We start from the raw sequence: 20,844 nt of genomic DNA on the forward strand, positions 1-20,844 counted from the left end.
ATTCATTTATTCATTTATTCATTTATTCATTCATTCATTTATTCATTCATTCATTCATTCATTCATCCGTCCTTCCACTATCCATCCATCAATCTCTCCATCCCCGCCCATCAAAATAAAGTTAACACAAATGTAACCATTTACTAGCTGATGACAAAAAGACTTGTGTGTTTAATCATGACCTTTCTGATCCAGGTCTCCTCTCTTTCACCTCGGTGCATTACAGCACTCCTCCATTATGGGTGTTTCCAGTGCTCTTCTCCCTGTGCCTGCATGTAGTCCATGTAATGTACACTGGCTGTCAGTGTTCATCACGGCACTCCTCATCCTGTCCAGCAACGCTACTTGTGTACAGTGCACCACAGTCGAGCACGACCTGCACATCGTTCACAATGTCGACAACAGAAGTATGTCACTAAATTATGGTTACAGACAGTATTGTACAATATATGGACAAGTATGAGAACACCCCCCTCTGGGAAGGCTTTTATCCCAAAGGTATTTAATGGGCTTGGGGTAAATGCTCTGTGTAGGGCATTAGAGTTTCATCAAATCATCTTATTTTGTACAGCAATGCAGTTATGCTGAAAGAATAAAGGGTCTTTTGATATGGGTCTTTTTGCCACAAAGATGAAAGCATTTAATTTATTTAAAAAATAGATTTTACACACCTTGAAGCAGTGTGTGTGTGTGTGGCTGAAACACAAACTTAAGTGGGGTGTCCACATACTTTTGTTGATATAGTGCATTTAATTGTGTTTTAATGATGTAACTGTTCGTGTTTAAATGAATACCAGAAAACATACTTTTTTAGCCAATAGTCCCAGATTAAAATTTGTTTTTATTTTTAATTTTTTTTTTTAGTTTGTGAATTTTCATAAAAAAAAAGTTTAGAAACACAGTCAGAAATACACAAACTGTCCAAAAACAATTTGGTAGTATAGAACAGGGTTTTTCAAACGTCGCTAGCTGAAAAAAATGGGTCACAGAGAAAAAAAATAATAATCAAATAAACGTGTATGCGAACGCCCCATTGTGGAGGCTTTTTGTTACATTTTAAAGAGAGCGAGACACTTGCAAATAAACTTTGAAAAACCCTGGTGTAGAAAGTACTATAATTTTAACACTGGAATGCCTTGTCAGTAATTATAATTGACTACAGCTGACAGATACTTACTATCCATATAAATACGGCTAGTTTGATTGCAATAATTAAAAAGTACATGCATGGAACAATGGTCTGTTACAAAGGCCACTAAGGAAACCCAACCTGTCACATTATGCTGAGAGTAAATTTGTCTGGATGGTTTGTCAGAACCAACTAGAACTGGGTCTGTCATGAATCAAGCTTCTGGAACATGGTCTCACATGGTCACTAGGGCAGTGGTAGCACAGCAGTTAAGGTACAGGACTAGTAAATCAGAAGGTTACTGGTTCAAGCCCCACATCAGCCAGCTTGCCACTGTTGGCCCTTAATCCTCAATTGCTTGCATGTATACTGTCTCAACTGTAAGTCGAAAATGTAAATGTAATATAAATGTCTCACTCCTCAATAGAAAATCTTAGACTTAAAGGTTGCCCTCAAAAAATTAGTCTCTGCTTTCAGGACCTTCAACACCTCGAAACAGGAACGTTATTTTTTCCATTGCAGTGTACAGTCCTTAGATTCTGTTTATGCTGCTTTTTATAATGCATCTGACCACACAAGAAAATTTTTGCTTCATATAAAGTGACTCCTTCACTCCTACAGACCTTTGCAAGGAACTAATGTTCTGTGTACTTGTAAATGAACACAATCAAACTAGGCTTATTTATATGAACAGAATGTCACCAGCTATAGTAAATCAATCACTAGCAAGAAAAGTTGTTATCAAAGTTAATATCAAGGTTCGTATTTATTTTTGCATATTTTTTAACGTGTCATCATCGTATGAAAAAAGAAATAAACAGCTGAAGAAATAAAAATGTCCAAGAATGCCATAAAATAGTAAGGGAGTACATTCCTTACAAGTGTAGGTAAACAACTGCACTGTTTTTTGATGTAATGACAGTATAAGACATAATGTTACTACCCAATAATCATAAAGTAATTAAGTATTAAAATATTCTTGGACTTGGACATTTGTCATATAAAATCATTCTGGCTTTAACTGTCTCATAAAGAAATTAGTAAGCCTTTTTGTTTGTTTATTAAAATTTTAACATCATGTTTTACACTTTGGTTACATTCATGACAGGAACGGTAGTTACTCATTACACAAGATTCTTCAGTTCACAAGGTTATATCGAACACAGTCATGGACAATTTAGTGTCTCCAATTCACCTCACTTGCATGTCTTTGGACTGTGGGAGGAAACCGGAGCACCCGGAGGAAACCCAGCAGACACGGGGAGAACCCGGATCGCCCCACCTGGGGATCAAACCCAGGACCTTTTTTTAGTTAAATTTAATCCATTTAAGCTCAATCCAAGTCTGTCAATTAAACAAGGTTTATGGGTTTAGTTCATTTTAAGCCTGTACAGGTCTGCCTGAATCTGGTCTCTGCATAGATGCTCTTTTGATCCAAATTGAATTTATCGGCATCATTACCACTTTTTTGATTGGCAGGCTAAGCTAAAATACAGCTGGTCTAATACAGGGACTTAAGCTAACGTACAATACAATATCAGTGCTAAAAACATGTTTTTTTTTATTCATTACCTCAGTTCATCCACTGTATTGATTGAATCCACCATGCGACACTAAATTCCAAACCTCTGTACTGACATATCATAGTATACACAGTATTTGATATGTCCTGCTTAGTGGCATAGTGCACTCCTGGAAAACAGATTCTTTGATATTAATTCACATTTTTCTAATTAACAAAGAAATAGGTAATAAATTAGTAATTTGACAGTGAATAGAACAAAATGATTATCAGAATGTCCAGTAATATACAAGCTTTAGACTCATTTTATTGCTTCATTCCTTCATTTCTCTTCTCTTACCTCAAACTTTAGGTCCAGAGATCGACCCATTCTGGTACGTGGGCCGTGGAGTACGACCCATTGGTCGTTTTGGGAAGCGTCAGAACAACACACCTCTGCATCCTACTCTCGAGCTGCTGTTGCTCAATGTGCTCAGAAACATTGAGAGAGAACAAAGCACAGACTATTTCTCTTCAGTCCCTGAGGAGGTGCACAAATCTTTCACTTGAGCAATGTTACTCTGACCAGCCTTTAAAATCTACCTGAAGTACTAGTACTAAGCTGCACTTACAGTAGTGTTCAAAAAAATAGCAGTGATTTTAAAAAAGTGAATAAAGCACAAAATCATTATAATAACTTTTATTTCCATAAATGCAAATGCACTGAAAATACTACACTTTTAATTCTAAATCAAAACATTAACTAAATGTAGCCAGTTTGTGTTCATCCTTTACAGAATGTTAAAAAAAATGAATATTAGGCTGTTCAAAAAAATAGCAGTGATTTTAAAAAAGTGAATAAAGCACAAAATCATTATAATAACTTTTATTTCCATAAATGCAAATGCACTGAAAATACTACACTTTCAATTCTAAATCAAAACATTAACAACATTTAGCCAGTTTGTGTTAATCCTTTACAGAAAATTAAGAAAAATGAATATTAGGCTGTTCAAAAAAATAGCAGTGCCAGCATTTTTCTTTAAAAACTCAAAAAATGTATCTATAAACTGAAAAAAATGTTTGAGGTTTCACTTTACTTTAAATTACTGAACTAATATTTAGTGGCATAACAATTGTTTTCAAGATCTGTGTTGCATGGAGTCGACCAACTTCTGGCACCTCTGAACAGGTATTCCAGTCCAGGATGATTAGACGACATTCCACAGTTCTTCTGCAATTTTGGGTTTTGCCTCAAAAAAACGTGTTTCAGACGTCAGCCCACAAGTTCTCTCTGGGATTGAGGTCAGGGGATTGGGCTGGTCACTCTATTACCTCAATCTTGTTTGTCTGTAACCAAGATGTTTTGGGTCATTGTCATGTTAAGGGCATTTCTTCTTTGACATAGGGCAACATGATCTCCTCATGTATTCTGATATATTTAAACTGATCCATGATCCCTCGGATGTGATAAATAGACGTAACACCATGGTATGAGAAACATCCCCATATCATAGTTTTGTACCACCATGCTTTACTGTCTTCACAGTGTACTTTGGCTCGAATTCAGTGCTCGAGGGTCATCTGACATACTGTCTATGGCCACTTGACCCAAAAAGAACAATTTTGCTTTCACCAGTCCACAAAATGTTGAGCCGTTTCTCTTTGGACCAGTCAATGTGTTCTTTGGGAAATTTGAACCCATTCAGGACACGTCTTTTTCTTAACAACGGGACTTTGCAGTAGTTCTTGCTGGTAAATTGGCTTCAGTTAATCATCTTCTGTACTCACTGGTAACTTCAGATGTTCCTTGATCTTTCTGGAGGTGATCACTGGCTGAACCTTTGCCATTCTGGCTATTCTTTGATCCATTCAAACAGTAGTTCCACGCTTCCTTCTGCATCTTTCAGGATTTGGTTTTCACTTTAAGGCATTTGAGATCATTTTAGCTGCGCAGCCTATCATTTGCTGCACTTCTCTGTATGTTTTTTCCCTCTAAAATCAACTTTTTAATCAAAGTACGCTGTTCATCAGAACAATGTCTGGAACAACCCATTTTACCCAGTATTTCAGAAGGAAATGCACTATGACCAACCTGTGCAATATTTGCCACCCTCCTACATTAAATAAGGGCCAAAACTGACACCCGTTCTTCTGCAGAATGAATGACTTCACCAATTGAACTCCTCACTGCTATTATTTTGAACAACCCCCTTTCAATCAATGCTTCGATTACTCAGAATGAACGGCATGCATGTCCTAATTGTTGGGTTTGTTTTGTTTTCAATACTCTACTACACTTTCAAGTAAACTTTTTGCTATGTAGAAATAGCATTTCTACTAAAAACTTTGATTTATCAAGTTAATGGTGTTGTACTGCTATTTTTTTGAACACCACTGTATGTATCAAAATGAATATCATATGTAGTATGTGTAATGGTAAAGGAATACTTCAGCAAGAACTGAACAAGTAACAAGTATTGAGAAGTAAAGACATACATTGCTGTAAATCTCTGGATCCCCCCATCCTCTCTTTCCCTGGGAAATAAAATAAAGTCAAAATATTACATTCTCTTGGGATTTTAATTATTTCTGAAACCACTTGTTTTAAATTTGAAACGAGCCTTTAAAAAAACCCTTTGATGCACAAGCTAAGCAAACCCCTTCTAATGCACAACATGGGTTAAACACGACTCGTATTCATTTCCTCTGTTATTTCATGTATTGCTGAGTATCTCTTAGGTATCTTTTGAAATCAACTGATTTCATCCTTTTTCCATTTTTCCAATTTTCCAAGTGTTAATTAAAATCTTTAAATATTAAAATATTTAAATCTTTTTTTGATAACCTAAACCTTTGATAACCTCATTGATTATTTAGTTTTTGCATATATTTTATGCGTTTTTCTCCCATTTTCTCCCAATTTAGCGTAGTCAATTTGTCTTCCGCTGCTGGGGATCCCCGATTTTTTGCAGTTGAGGTGGGTATATTGCTGCTCACACCTCCTCAGACCCACGCGCAGCCCCTAACGGAATCCTTTTCCACCCATGCACTCTGCGCAAGTGCCTCTATATGCCAATCAGGGTCCTTACACAGCGTTTAAAGACCCCGCCCACATAGTCCGGTCATCCCTCCCTGCAGGCACTGCCAATTATGATCGCTAGATGGTGCCCAGCCGACCGGAGGCAACGCCGAGTTTCGAACCAAGGAGTTCAGTTTGTTTGTTTATTAGAATTTTAACGTCATGTTTTACACTTTGGTTACATTCATGACAGGAACAGTAGTTACTCATTACACAAGGTTCATCAGTTGGACAATTTAGTGGACAATTTAGTGTCTCCAATTCACCTCACTTGCATGCCTTTGGACTGTGGGAGGAAACCCAAGCGGACACGGGGGGGAACATGCAAACTCCACACAGAATGGACCCGGACCGAGGAGTTCCGCATCTCGGCGCTGGTGTGCTAGCGGAATAGCAAAAAAAAAAAAGTTTGTGTATTTACTTACCCCCCACCCCCAAGAAAATTTTTTTTTTTACAAAGTATGTACAAAAGCAGCAGTGTTAAATTGAGAAATGTGTAGCAGTAACATATACAAATGTCAATATTCCATATTAAATACATATGTGTCAATCATGACCCATGTAGTGCGTGATGAAATTAATTTATTGCAAAGATATAAAAGATAAAAACTCAGTCGGGTCACTTTTGACCCAGGTTGTGCATCAAAGGGTTAATTCATAGATAACAGTATTTTGGTTGTGCATTGATGACGCCTAACTATAAATGACTAGAGAATCTATCTAGTTTCTCCGGGCATTAGGGGACAATATAGGTTTTCCTTGCCGACCTTCGCATGAGACCACTGGTCTATGTATTTTTAAAACTAGCCCTATTTATAGATGTGTTACCTGATATTGTAGATCTTTCTACACCAGCATATTAAAAATATAAGTTGGAGTATTTTAAGGTTATTAAGGGATGTGCTTTAAAATCCAAGGACTGCATTGACATGCATTAACGTACAAGTGTGTGAAAATTTGACTGTAGTAAATTCAGCTCTTTAAAATGTTGCTAATAATGTACAAATCAAAATGAACCCAAAAGGATGCTTAAGTGCAGTGAGGTACTTGTACTCCTTATCTGTTACACCTCTGTTTTTATTCATTGACCTATGTATACACGGCTTAAAACATTCCATATTAATAAATAAATAAATAAATCACAAAGTCTTCATCATTTGATTCAATATGAATGGCAACAAATCCAGTCGTTCTCAGTCAGGTATGCAAACTTTATTCATACAGAACAGGATGCTCTTGGTCAATAAGATTAAATTTGGCACATGGAAATCTGACATTTGCTTTGGATTCTTTTCCTCTTGCAAAAAATTAATGGCTTTTTTAAATGTCACAATGAAGCAGTGAGAGAAAGTGTTGCCTTGAGTCGTAGCCAACTTCCTAATCCTTGTTTCAAAACACAGAGCGAGCCGTCACAAGTACACGTACAATGTGCATCAACGCAAGACACGTCATACAATTGATTCTTGCGATTCATACGAACGAATCCTGAAACACATTCATATTAGTTTCTTTATGTAATAGGAAAATACAGGACTGTGCTTTTTCTTGACACATTTACATCTATTTATAAGCAGAGACATGCGTTTGTACACGTACACCACAGACAACTTATAACAGGACCCATTTGGTATTGGCTAAGACCCTAATGTACCTGCTAGTGATTATTTAAAAATACACATACTGGATTGGCCGGTTCTATTCCGTAACTGCAATAGTTAGTCATGGGAATCACAGTTCATTTTTTCTACATGATGAAACTCAATTACAACCAGAAACAAATACCCAAAATCAATATTTCTTCTTTCAATTTTTTGTTTTCTTGCAAGGAGGAATATTGATTAGTTTTACTCTTGGTGCCTTCTTCTGTTACTTTTACATGTACAATACAACCTGACAGACTTGAAGAATGTTACAGTAGGACAAAATCAATTGCACATAAGAGACCACTTACTGTCCCAGCAGCAAAAATCTCAATAAAATACATCAATTTCATTCTAACAATACTTCCCGAGAGTCAATATTTGAGAGTATTTGTACAGTGTGGCCCCAAAGGATGTGTGGCTGTGTGTATTACGCATTATATTCTGTATATATCAGCTTTAACACTAAGAAATGGCTGTGACGAATGCTAAATGATTGCACGAGAAAATGAAACACAAAGATGGCAATGTTAATTGCAATAAGCAGTTGTATACAAAAGTAGTGATTTTCAAAATAAAATTATGAATTTTCTTCAGGAACAAAAGGAGCACATCAAGAAATGGGCTTAATCAACAATGCTTGAGACTGTGTGGTAGCCAGTGGCATTTGCCCCTATTATTCCCCTATTACAATTCTCTTGCCATGTGCACAAACCCTGTGCAGGTCGAGAGAGAGATGAGACTTTCACGGACCCCCTCCAGCATGTGCGCACTCCCTGGAAGTTATGATGGCTGGAGGTGTTTTTTTTAGTTACAGTAAGAAGACTACAAACTTTTCCCAGTTGTCCCATATTGATGCCCAAATGTTGCGGAACCCAGGAGGAAGCCTTTCCAGAAGCGTGGGGGCTGTTTTAGCTTAGGTGGAACAGCGATGAAACATGCTAGCACACCAGAGCTGACGTCTAAAACTCATTGGTGCGAATCTCAGGTCTGCTACCAGCAGGCTGGGCGCCTACACAAACAATAATTGACTCGTTCACAGGGAGGGTGCTTTCTCATATTTGGAGGGATTTCTCATAATTGAAGCAATTATGACCTCTGCTAGCTGATTGTGTCACCTGCACAGAGACGAGGGATAATGTGGTCAGGGTGTGTCTCTCGGAACGCAAAGCTGATTCATATATGAACTCGCCTCATACAGGTGAAAATATGCAGTCGGCTACTGCACACGTGTCGGAGGGGACGTGTGTTAGTCACGGCTCTCCTCAGTCAGAGTGGAGGTCAGCATCAGTAGAGAGGATGCATAATGCAATTGGGTAATTGGATATTCCATATGAACAGGCACACTTTTAGACAGGTGTTCCACATGTTTTTGGCGAAGCAAAAAAACAGATGCAGTAGCATTGTGGATTGTATGCCTTAATTCTATTGAGAACAATGAACACTTAATGATAATGGGCAGCTCTCCAGTCTGAACATGACACTGCTTGTGCATCATTCTCACATTAGGACAAACAGACAGGCGAACTCAACAGCAAAATCAACAGCACTCAGGGGAAATAAGGGCCATTTTTTCAAATGTAGTCTGATTATAGGCACACTTGATTGATTGACAGACACATTTTACGTCATCCTACACGCTCTTCCGAGAAGGCGGCTCTTCGAATTCTTAGATGCCTTAAAATGCTGCCTACTGCCCAATTTCAAAGCGATAATCTGACTGAATGACGAGGGAGCGTTCGATGCTTCCTTAGCAGAGAGCGGCACGACTTTTCTCACAAAAAATTACAAATATGGTGGACAAATGCGGAGCAACAAACAGAGTTTGTTTTAAATGTAAATAAATTCTCATAGATTTTTAAGTTGCATAAAGGTCCACAAGTGTAATTTATTCGCAAATTTGGGCTTGTCAGTGACAAGTGTGAAATGTGTGGTTGTGCTGCCTCAGCCTATTGGTTTGAATGGCCTGTGACTACCTGTGTTAGCTTAGTAAGCAAAAACTGCCGTGATTGCTCTCTAGGGTGGCAAGCCGTCCGGCTTTAGGTCGGACAGTCCGGTTTTTCAGCTGCCAGTCCTCCGCCCATGCAACGCTAGGATGGACACTTAAAAATCCTCCTTTTGTGAACTGGTTACATTTTTGATCAATATTATCTGTCACTGGCTGAGGTACATGTCAAAACAAATGCTCGCCCACCACTGGCCAATCGCAGAAGGTCCGCCCTCTAAATGCTAGTCTGTGATTTGGTGGTTGAATTTCGCCCGCTCGCTCCGTTCTGCATACACCTCTACTTGAGTCAATTAGTAAACTTTTGGAGGCAGCGAGGAACAGACTTAAATATTAAAAGTAGACACAACATGGTGAGTAAAACAGTAATTTGTTATAAAATTCTTGCTTAAATTGGTCAAAAACTCTGTTATATGGGTTATGGTTTCATTCTGTGTGTTGCAGTATCATGTCCCCCTGTTCCTGGTATTACGTCCTCCTTTTTGTGACTATGAATGTGGCCACCCTATTGCTGTCTAAGTAGTGTGTCTGAATAATCTGCCTAATAAGTGTGTTGTCTTAATAGAATCCTCTGTACTTAGGCAGCAAGGCAGCTCACTAGGTTTTTGAACAGACCCACACACAGGTAAAAAGACATACACATTTAAAAAAGAAACAGATATGTGTAGGTGGACGTTTGAAAGCTCGGATGTGTGTTTGATGGATAGTGGAGTGGTGGTCAGCCATAATAATAAGGGCATTGTGCCACGGAAAGGACACCACACAGACATGCTAACTGATACTATAAGAGAATGATGACCGTCTGAATGATGATCTGCTTAAAAAGCAGTTTTGGCAATTTAGCATTAAAAAGCAATTTTAATGTTAATTTAAATGCTAGTATAAGCTTTAATTCCAAAAAAGTCAGGCTAGTATGTGAAATTGTACTAGACACAGTAGGCAGTAATTTGTATGTTCTTTAACTGTTACTGATGTTTCACCTACATTGTTGTTACATTTCATAATGTACCACACATCTTCAGTGGGAGATGGATCAGAAGGCAGGTTAGCGTATTCATATTGAAATACGCATAGAAATGCCTGAAATTGACTAGAAAACAGCATGTTGCAAAAATGTTAGCGCCATCTGAGAGATCAAGTCACAGGCTTCAGTAGTCCTTTACACAGAGAAGTGCATCATGAATCTCTGAATAATATTATGCAAAACCACCTCCTTGTTTCTACACACACTGTCCATTTTATCAGCTCCACTTACCATATAGAAGCACTTTGTAGTTCTACAATTACTGTCTGTAGTCCATCTGTTTCTCTGCATACTTTTTAACCTGCTTTTACCCTGTTCTTCAATGGTCAGGACCCCCATGGAGTAGGTATTATTTAGGTGGTGGATCATTCTCAGCACTGCAGTGACACAGCAGCGCTGCTGGAGTTTTTAAATACCGTGTTCACTCACTGTCCACTCTATTAGACACTCCTACCTAGTTGGTCCACCTTGTAGATGTAAAGTCAGAGATGATCGCTCATTTATTGCCGCTGTTTGAGTTGGTCATCTTCTAGACCTTCATCAGTTGTCACAGGACGCTGCCCACGGGGTGCTGTTGGCTGGATATTTTTGGTTGGCGGACTATTCTCAGTCCAGCAGTTACAGTGAGGTGTTTAAAAACTCCATCAGCATTGCTGTGTCTGATCCACTCATACCAGCACAACAAACACTAACACACCACCACCATGTCAGTGTCACTGCAGTGCTGAGAATGATCCACCACCTAAATAATACCTGCTCTGTAGTGGTCCTGGAGAGTCCTGACCATTGAGGAACAGCATGATAGGGGGCAAACAAAGCATGTAGAGAAACAGATGGACTACAGTCAGTAATCGTAGAACTACAAAGTGCTTCTATATGGAAAGTGGAGCTGATAAAATGAACAGTAAGTGTAGAAATAAGGAGGTGGTTTTAATGTTATGGCTGATCAGTGATATGTTAAAACAAACAAATTACTGCTTTCTGTTTTATTCGCATTTTGCACTGGAATTGAGCTTCGCAGTTTTCCTTTGTTCCTCAAACATCAAGGAATCTGTTTATTTAATTTGTCGCTAAACTATACTTATATTAAATATTACTCAAACATGAAAAATGCTTCTGCTTTAAACAGGTCCTGCAGTGGGTAAAATTCTCATTAGATTCACATGTTATAATACCATTACCAAATATTGTTTGGCTTTTTTTTAGAACACAGATCATAAGACAACACTTTTTGGTCACACATATATAACTCACTTATAACACTTAGCCGAGTGGTAAGACAGTTTTTAGTAGATTATAATTTATCCATGTCTTTATTTATATAGACCTTTTGTAAATATACCCTCTTTTATGGTTCAAAGAGGACTGTGGAGTCCTGTAAGGCAGAAAGAGAGGAGCAGGTCTCTGGGAAGATGGAATACAGAACTGTATTAAAGCTCCAGTGTTTGGTTAAATACGTCCAGACAGTTTCTGTTTTGAGTCTTAAAATTGCAAATTTTACACAGAAAGATCACATGATTATGTGTATGTTGAGCAGTGGTGTTACTAGTCGTACCTTTTCTTACAACTTCATTTAAAACTTCATTTAAAATCCAACACATTCTCTCCCCGTTAGAATGTAGGTACGTTGAGTGTTGGCTGGCGAGTTGTGGAGGACCACAGATGTGAATCAAGGCACTGGTGTGTGAGCCTGGCGGTCCTTTCATTAAGAGGAGACACAAAGCTACAGGAGGTGGAGGTTCACAGACCAGAAAGGAGGTTGTGTATGCTGTTGTCATGGCTGAAAGGTCTCACCTGTGTCTCTGGATGTTCTGTTGAGGAAAAAAAAACATATTAAGCATTTATCTTAACACAAAGATGTAGACTGTGACAGTTCCCTTTTAAAACATGCTGGTACCAACCACTTCTTTTCACCAGCACAGACAACTGCATCACGTATGGAAAGCCGCAAGCCGTTACCATGGTTTAATAAGTTCCATATAGGAAGGAAAAATTCAAGGAAAAGTCATGACTGTGGTGTTTGATGATAAGACTCTTGATGCATGTGGCTTCTAAAGCAGCGGTCCCCAACCTTTTTTGCACCACGGACCTGTTTCATATAAGATATAATTTCACAAACCAGTGGGGAAGGGAGGATTTAATAATATTGCTCAGAAATTACAAAAATAAAAATGAGCTCCCACTTGGGGTGATATGCGACAATAACACCCGCAATACAAACAGTGAAAACTGCTTTTCTAGCAATCTCTAATTATTTATTCTTTCTGTGCGGCCCGGTAATAAATGACCCAGGAACCAGAAACGGTAATAAATGACCCAGGAACGCTGCCTGGTGGTTGGTGACCACTGTACTAAAGCATTACATTTTAAAGCCAAATGTAATCTGGGACATCTGTATCATTTGAGAAAAAAAAACAACAACTAGGCAGTTGTAGCCTAGTGGTTAAGATACTGGACAAATAATCAGAATGCTGGTGGTTCAAGCCACACCGCTGCCAGGTTGCTGCTGTTGGAGCTTGAGCAAATCATGGAGCTACAGTGCTTAATGACAAAAATAATGATTTGCCAAAGTACTCCTGAGCCAATCTATTATAGAAGCATGCTGTTGTTTTTTTAATGCAGCAGCATCTGGAAGATCAAATGTCACAGGCATTTAGTACTCCATTACACAGAGAAATGTCTCATGAATGTCTGAATCTTTTGATAATATTATGCATTGTAGAGGGGAAAGTGGAAAAATTCCTGCAAGCATATTAAACATTCATAAAGTGCACTTTAAAAAAAAATGTATTTATATTTTTTCCCCTCTTTTTTCCCCCAACTTTTATCCCCCAGTCTAGTCGTGTCCAATTACCCTGAATGCGTCCTCTATACTGATTCGGCCCTTCACCGCTGACTGAGGACGCCTCTTAACTGACATGCGCCCCCTCCGGTACGCACAGTCAGTACAGACTGCATTTTTCACCTGCACGAGTCGAGTTCATATACTTGACAGGCACTGTGCATGGAGGGCCACACCCCCATCAGCATTATTCCTCAGCCCTGTGCAGGCGCCATCAGTCAGCCAGCAGGGGCCGCAGTCGCACCAGTTATGAGGACCTATGATCCGACTTTCTTACCCCTAAGAACAACAGCCAATCGTTGTTCATACTGCTGCCCAGCCTAGTCAGAAAGGTTCGATACGATGTATTCGTGTATGATTTTGAGTCCATTTGTGGTTTTATTTGATTTACATGTTTATATGTTGGTGCGTATGTATGTTGTTTTGTATGTATGTTAATTATTTGTTAAATGTTGCATAGTTGAACTGATTTTAATGTTTTAGCACTTTGAGATTTGTTTTCAAATGTAAAGTGCGTTATAAATAAAATGTATTATTATTATTATTATTATTATTCGAAACCCCAACTCTGGTGAGCTAGCGTACTTTACCGCTGCGCCACCTGAGCGGCGCAAAAGTGCACTTTTTTAAACTCTAATTTCAAAAACAAATTACAAACTACATAGTCAACTTCTGATGCAATTTTCCCAGCGTCGTACCAACTTTTTAATGCCATCAGCAAAAAACGTTTTTGGTTGAGCGCGTAGGCACTGATGCGCCGCTGCTTTCACATCATCATCACATGAAAATCTTCCGGACTATAAGCTCTCTCTCAGTCTCTCAGACACGACCAATTACTCCTCCTCCCGACCTCACCTCACTTTTTAAAGATATCTCGTGTACATACAAAGTTGCTTTGGATAAAGGCATGTGCTAAATCCTGAAAATGTTAATGTGCTTTTCAGTGTAGATTCTGTTGTTTGTGTATGCAAAATCAACTAACAGCAGCTGTTTATCCCAGATTCTAATTCTGACCGACTTACATCTGACTACTAGACGGCTTTTAATCCATTCTCAGTAACTCAGGGACTACTTTCATAAAAGTTCAAAGCAAATTCACCTTTCAAACTATAAAGATGAAAGAAGGCAATGTGAATAAATCAGAGTCATCGATAACATGCCGCTCCACAGAGATGCAACACTAATTAAAGGAAAATTTTTAGAAAGACAAAAAAGGCAGTGAGAGGGAAGAGGACGTAAAAGAGAATATTGGCCCATTACGTCTCTCTAATGGACACTGCCACCTTTTTACTTCTCGCTCAGCTTAATGCATTTAGCTGGATGCCTTTTGTTTTCAGACTCACCTTTTCATTCCACATTAGTTTTATGAACTTGTTTAATGTAGCTGTTTATTGTATAACGTCGTTCAGCTGGGCTCATCAATTCATTTCTGACCAAGGGTGGAAAAAGGTGTCCTTTTTCTCTGAACCGTAGAAAGACTGCTTCAAGGGTCTTAAAATTTTTAGAGACGTCAGATGCAAGGCATTAAACAGCAAATATGAGATAATGAGATGAGAGTGTGTCTATTTGGTATTGTGCATGCCTTAATGGTTTGGGTTCAAGGAGGATCTAATTAAATGGGACTACCATAAAAAGCACATTGTAACTGTGGCTGACGTGTTGGCCTCGACAGTGTACAGGCAGTGTGTGTGTTTGGCACATTTTCCTATAATAATTTGCGTTCATGAACTGTTTTATTGGGGAGTATACCTAAACTAGACCCAGAAAGACCTCTGGATAGCATACCCGCAGATGTCATAACTAAGAGCAATTGAGGATGGCCATTGTGTTGGGGCCCTGAGCAAGGTCTTTAATCCTCAGTTGCTTGGACTGTATTCAGTCACAAATGTAAGTCGCTTTGGAGAAAAGCATCTACTAAATGCCATAAATGTAAAAACAAAATGATTTGACACATTGTTGACAAATCACCACAAATTGCAGGAAGAGAAATAAATGCAAAAAGAGTCCGTGTACCTGTGGCAGGAGGAGCTGGTAGTTTTCTTCTCTGGTGACGGGAGGAATTCAATGTCTGAGGCTGACGCATACAAATAAATTTAGTCCAGACACACACAACCAAGTAAATAAAATCAAATGTAACTGGGACTACACTAATAATTTAAATATTAAGTAGCTGCTGTTTGACCAGACTGTTAAATATAAACCGATCAGGCATAACATTATGACCACCTCCTTGTTTCTACACTCTGTGCATTTTATCAGCTCCACTTACCATATAGATGCACTGCAGTGACACTGACATGGTGGTTGTGTGTTAGTGTGTGTTGTGTTGGTATGAGTGGATCAGACACAGCAATGCTGATGGAGTTTTTAAACACCTCACTGTCACTGTTGGACTGAGAATAGTCCACCAACCAAAAATATCCAGCCAACAGTGCCCCGTGGGCAGCGTCCTGTGACCACTGATGACGGTCTAGAACAGGGGTATTCAACTAAAATGTAAAGAGGTCCAGTTAGAGAAAATTTCTTGAAGCAAAGGTCCGGAATGTTTAACTATATATATATATATATATATATATATATATATAACATATATATTGATATATATATATATAACATATATATTGATATATATTATATATAAATAGCCTAGTAGTTGTATCAACATATGCATGTTATCAATAACTGACTGTCAAATCAGATGTCTGTTTGTTTATTAGGATTTTAACGTCGTGTTTTACACTTTGGTTACATCATGACAGGAACGGTAGTTACTCATTACACAAGGTTCATCAGGTCACAAGTTTATATCGAATACAGTCATGGACAATTTAGTGTCTCCAATTCACCTCACTTGCACGTCTTTGTACTGTGGGAGGAAACCGGAGCACCTGGAGTAAACCCACGCGAACACGGGGAGAACATGCAAACTCCACACAGAGAGGACCCGGGCCGCCCCACCTTTTCAAACCTTTCTCTTAACAAATTAAGAGAAAATACAAATAAATTGTGCTCCAGTGGGAAGTAAGAACAGAAATGAGTCTCTCCATCACGGATTAAATGCTGTATTTTTGCTGTACATGTTTCTTTTTTGGAGAACGCTATTTGTCTCCTGTCTCACTCGTCTTTTTCTCAACTTTCTCCTGCACAGTTGTCTGTATCTCTCCCTTCGTTTTTTCTACGTTCGCTATCTTTCTTTTTCTTTCCACCGTCTTTCCACATGTAACTCGCCTCTAACTCTCTCATCTGTCTGCACTGTAGAGTCGCAGTGTTTACCGGCTGGAATGCACAGACTTGATTGGCTGAGTGGTGTCACGTGATTGGTCTGTGCGTTTTCTCATCCGCTAAACCGCTACCGTAAAGACTACAAAAGCTGCGCCGGTTAAAATAGAAGCGCTCCGTCAGGTTTCAAATAATAACTTTCTGTTTTGGCTGTAGGTCCGGGTCCGTATGGGACAGCTTCTGGGTCCGGATCCGGACCGCGGTCCGCCTGTTAGTGACCTCTGATCTAGAAGATGACCAACTCAAACAGCAGCAATAGATGAGCGAGCGTCTCTGACTTTACATCTACAAGGTGGACCAACTAGGTAGGAGTGTCTAATTGAGTGGACACAACATTTTAAAACTCCAGCAGCGCTGCTGTGTCTTATCCACTCATACCAGCACAACACACACAAACACACCACCACCACCATGCCAGTGTCACTGCAGTGCTGAGAATGATACACCACCCAAATAATACCTACTCTGTGGTGGTCCTGTGGGGGTACTGACCATTGAAGAACAGGGTAAAAGCAGGTTAAAAAGGTATGCAGAGAAACAGATGGACTACAGTCAGTAATTGTAGAACTACAATGCTAAGTGCTTCTATGGACAGTGAGTGTAGAAACAAGGAGGTGGTTTTAAAATGTATATATTTTAAAATACATTAATCAATAAATAAAATAAATAAAAAAATTACATCAATAAAACTTACCTTGGTTTTGGAAAATCTGGAGCATGCAGTAACATTCAGGCCAGCATTTTTAAGTGCTGATATTCTTGCCTCGATGTCTGAGATCTAAGCAAAACCAGAGTGAGTGTGATATCTATGTCCAATATACTGTACAAGCCTTATTATACAATATATTATAAAATAATGGTAGCACAATACCAGCCCCCCAAATTCCCCAAACAAACCTGGAGTTCAGACTGCTGCACCTGAGCAGCAGCAGTAGCCACCTGATCCTCCAGGAATGCCAGTTCTGTTTCGGTGGTAGAGCTGCTAATACTGCGAGCGCAGTCCTCCAGATCACTTAACGCCCCTTCTAGGCTATACACAGTTCCTGCGGCAAGGTACACCTACACAAATGATACACGTACAGTATTAGATATCCTTTTGATGTAAACTTTAATGACAGATTTGTGTTTTTTTTTTGCATTTTCCCCCAATCTTCCTCCCAATCTTCCTCCCAATCTAGTTGTATCCAATTACCCGATTGCATTACGCTTCCTCTCTGCTGATGTTGACCTCTACTCCTGATCAAGGAGAGTCATGACTAACACACGCCCCCTCCGACATGTGTGCAGTAACTGCATCTTTTCACCTGCACGAGCCGAGTTCATATGTGGATCAGATGCATAACAATGGAACTGGTGATCAGGTTTATATGCAAATCACAATGACCATTAATTACAATGGCCATATGTGTCTTTCAAATATGATCGGGGTATAGCTGCAATCACGGCGTTGTAAGATGGTGAGAGATGTACTCTCAGACCCCCCTCCTTGGTTCGAGGATGGTCGTTCCATCTTCACATAGATGGGCTCTTTGAGAAGGAAAAATGCTGGTTCAAACGGGGAGTCAAAGATCTGCACATCTACATCATTAAATGAGTGGCCGCTGACTTGCAGTCAGTAAACCGCTGAGTGTAAACCGCTGAGTCCTGGTCATCTATGTGAAGAGGGAATGACCATCCCTGAACCGAGAGAGTACATCTCTCACCATCTTACAACATCGTGATTGCAGCTATACCCCAATCATATTTGAAAGACACAGATGGCCATTGTAATTAATGATTATTGTGATCTGCATATGGACATGATCACTGGTTTCATTGTTATGCAATGGACTGGTGTCGATTGTTCTGCAAATCGACTGCATATAAGGTTGGGGTAGTCAACACCAGCTCAGACTGAAGAAGTCCCTTGGATGAGTGACGAAACGTATCTCCACACCAAACTTGTTGATGAACTGATTCAACTTTGTGGATTTGTGTACCTAGATTATTGAGCATGCATCAATAGGTTTACTGAGGTTCTCTGGGGTATTGCAGAGCCCAAGGGGTTATATTATTTACAAAAAACATGTACGTTTTTATCAGGGGTTCAAAAGTCAAGGGTAAACAATAATGGTTCATTTTCACATAATAGTAATTAGCCTATTTATTTAATGAATGTATAATGTCGCTGACAGTCAACCAAGCTGATAATTCATTGTCACTAAGTCACCTGACGCTTTAGACTAAGCAGAAATCGTCTTCGCAAATATGTTTAGCCTTGACCCCCGTGTCCTTGTTTCCTTTCCTTGCTCCTAACCCTCCTGTCCTGAAAGGGAGGAGGTAGAAATAAAAGGAAAGAGTAAAGGAAAGGAAATGTGTAGAGGACAGCAGAGAAATGAGCTGCACCAAAGGATTTATTAAGCTTGTTATAAACTGCTTGATCCATGTCTTTCTCCCACTGACTTTACAAGCTTTAAAATTAAACAGCTGAATTTGTTTATAATGTTAATGTTGATGCTTAATCTTACATTCTCCTCCATCTTTGTAAGATGCTGGTCCAATTTCTTGCTCTCAGGGCCAGAAGAAAGTGGCGTCCCAGCAGGAGACTCACAAATGTCATGTCCTTTGCCCTCAGCCTCCCCGATTAATTCTTCTGTGGCATTCAAGACCTTTAGAACCTCTGTGGTGATGCTGCATAGGGAGGCAGCCGAACATTTCTGCTCTCCACACACAAACACACACGGGAGGGAAAATATAAAAGACAAATTTAAGTGTTTAATAACAATAACAACAGTATTTATTATTTTTTTGAAGAGGCTATTATAGATATAATAGAGATTAGGGAGCACATCTAATATTAATGACAATGGTTATGGAATCGGATGTCCAACAAGCTCAAGGTCATGTGTACATATACGTTTGTCCATTTAGTGTAGTGCTGGGGATCCCTTATTGCATTCAAGGACGGTATATTGCGACTCACGCCTCCTCTGACCCGTGCGCAGTCCTAGCGGACCCCTTCTTTTCGCCCTATCTGCTAATCAGGGACCCCACCCACACAGTCCGGTCATCCCGCCCTAGCAGACACGGTGGCCAATTAGTGTCTGCTGCAGGCACTGACAATTATGCCTGCTAGATGGTGCCCAGCCGACTGGTGGCAACCGAGGAGTTCAGAATCTCGGCGCTGGTGTGCTAGTGGAATATCCCACTGCGCCACCTGGGCGCCAGGACAGGTTTTTTTTTTTTTTAAAGTTTTTTTCAAGCAACCCCAAATTTTGTCCATGATTTTTATGCGACCCAGGCAACACAATGCATCCTTTCTCTATACAAGATGAACCCCTCCACAAGGGGGCGTTCACATACAAATTATTTAATTGTTATTATACACGTTTATTAATTGTTATTATCTTTCTCTGTGACCCATTTTTTTGGCTCGCGACCAGTGATGGCATAGTTACCTTTAAAAAGTAACTTAGTTACTTTATTGATTACTTGATTTTAAAAGTAACTTAGTTACTTTATTGATTACTTGATTTTAAAAGTAACTAAGTTAGATTACAAGTTACTTTATTAGTTACATTCAGCAGCTGCCGTAATGCAACTGGAGCTGCGTAGGCAATTGAAGCGGAATAAGAAAGAAGAAAGACGCATAAAACTAAAATAAAATTTTTAAAGACAAATAAATAACAAAAAGACGATAAATATCCACAATTTTGGCGAGTGGGGTTTGTAATGAGTCTGTAACTATGGTGATATTACGTCATCACGTCCCCACGTGTAGTACGTAGCGGTGTTGTGTGCATACTGCACACTTCTGTACTGAAAGTATGTACTTCTTTACCGGCCGAGTAGTGCATACTTCCTCCAATCTAGTGCATACTCTGTAAGTATGCGATTTCGGACGCAGCTCGTGACTTAATTGTCGCATAGGCCAGACGTCACTCCCAGAGTTGCAAAAATAGTAACGCACAGTAACTTGGATAAGTAACTTTAATCTGATTTCTGGATTGGAAATAGTAACTCGTTAGATTACTTGTTACTGAAAAATGTGGTCAGATTAGAGTAACGCGTTACTGACATCAGTGCTTGCGACCCACCCAAGGGTTTGAAAAACCTTAAGATAAACAGACTAAACAGTGTTTCACCTCAAACATGCTCTTTTAACTAAATGTGGTGCCAATTCCCACACTGCTTTCCTAGAAGTGTTTAGCTAAATCTAGCAAAGAGTCATAATGCCTATGACCCTAAAACTGAAATGTGATGTTTTTGCTCAGGTGTCCGTATGCCTTTGGCCATGAAGGCACATGCGCACACACAAAAGAGCTTAATTACACACACACACACACACACACACACACACACA

General features: G+C 39.3%; 2 protein-coding genes across 2 annotated transcripts in view; one reads left to right on the forward strand and one right to left on the reverse strand.

The window, feature by feature from the left end:
- The first annotated feature begins 238 nt into the window (after positions 1–238).
- On the forward strand, positions 239–3,200 carry prlh2 (prolactin releasing hormone 2). The gene is made up of 2 exons (XM_062985197.1): positions 239–407; positions 3,004–3,200. The coding sequence occupies exons 1-2, from the start codon at positions 239–241 to the stop codon at positions 3,198–3,200; spliced, it is 366 nt and encodes a 121-aa protein (XP_062841267.1).
- A 3,702-nt stretch (positions 3,201–6,902) lies between these two features.
- The window catches only part of myripb (myosin VIIA and Rab interacting protein b), a 126,994-nt gene continuing 113,052 nt past the window's right edge, over positions 6,903–20,844 (reverse strand). Inside the window, exons 11-16 of the mRNA XM_062985753.1 lie at positions 19,010–19,198; positions 17,400–17,561; positions 17,197–17,280; positions 15,237–15,297; positions 11,937–12,192; positions 6,903–7,197 (exon numbers count right to left, since the gene is read on the reverse strand). Coding sequence (XP_062841823.1) covers positions 12,122–12,192; positions 15,237–15,297; positions 17,197–17,280; positions 17,400–17,561; positions 19,010–19,198 — 567 coding nt within the window. The 3' untranslated portion in view covers positions 6,903–7,197; positions 11,937–12,121. The remainder of the gene's footprint in view (positions 7,198–11,936; positions 12,193–15,236; positions 15,298–17,196; positions 17,281–17,399; positions 17,562–19,009; positions 19,199–20,844) is intronic.

This window comes from Trichomycterus rosablanca, chromosome 23 (genome assembly GCF_030014385.1).
Source record: "Trichomycterus rosablanca isolate fTriRos1 chromosome 23, fTriRos1.hap1, whole genome shotgun sequence".
In the NCBI taxonomy this organism is placed as follows: Eukaryota; Metazoa; Chordata; class Actinopteri; order Siluriformes; family Trichomycteridae; genus Trichomycterus; species Trichomycterus rosablanca.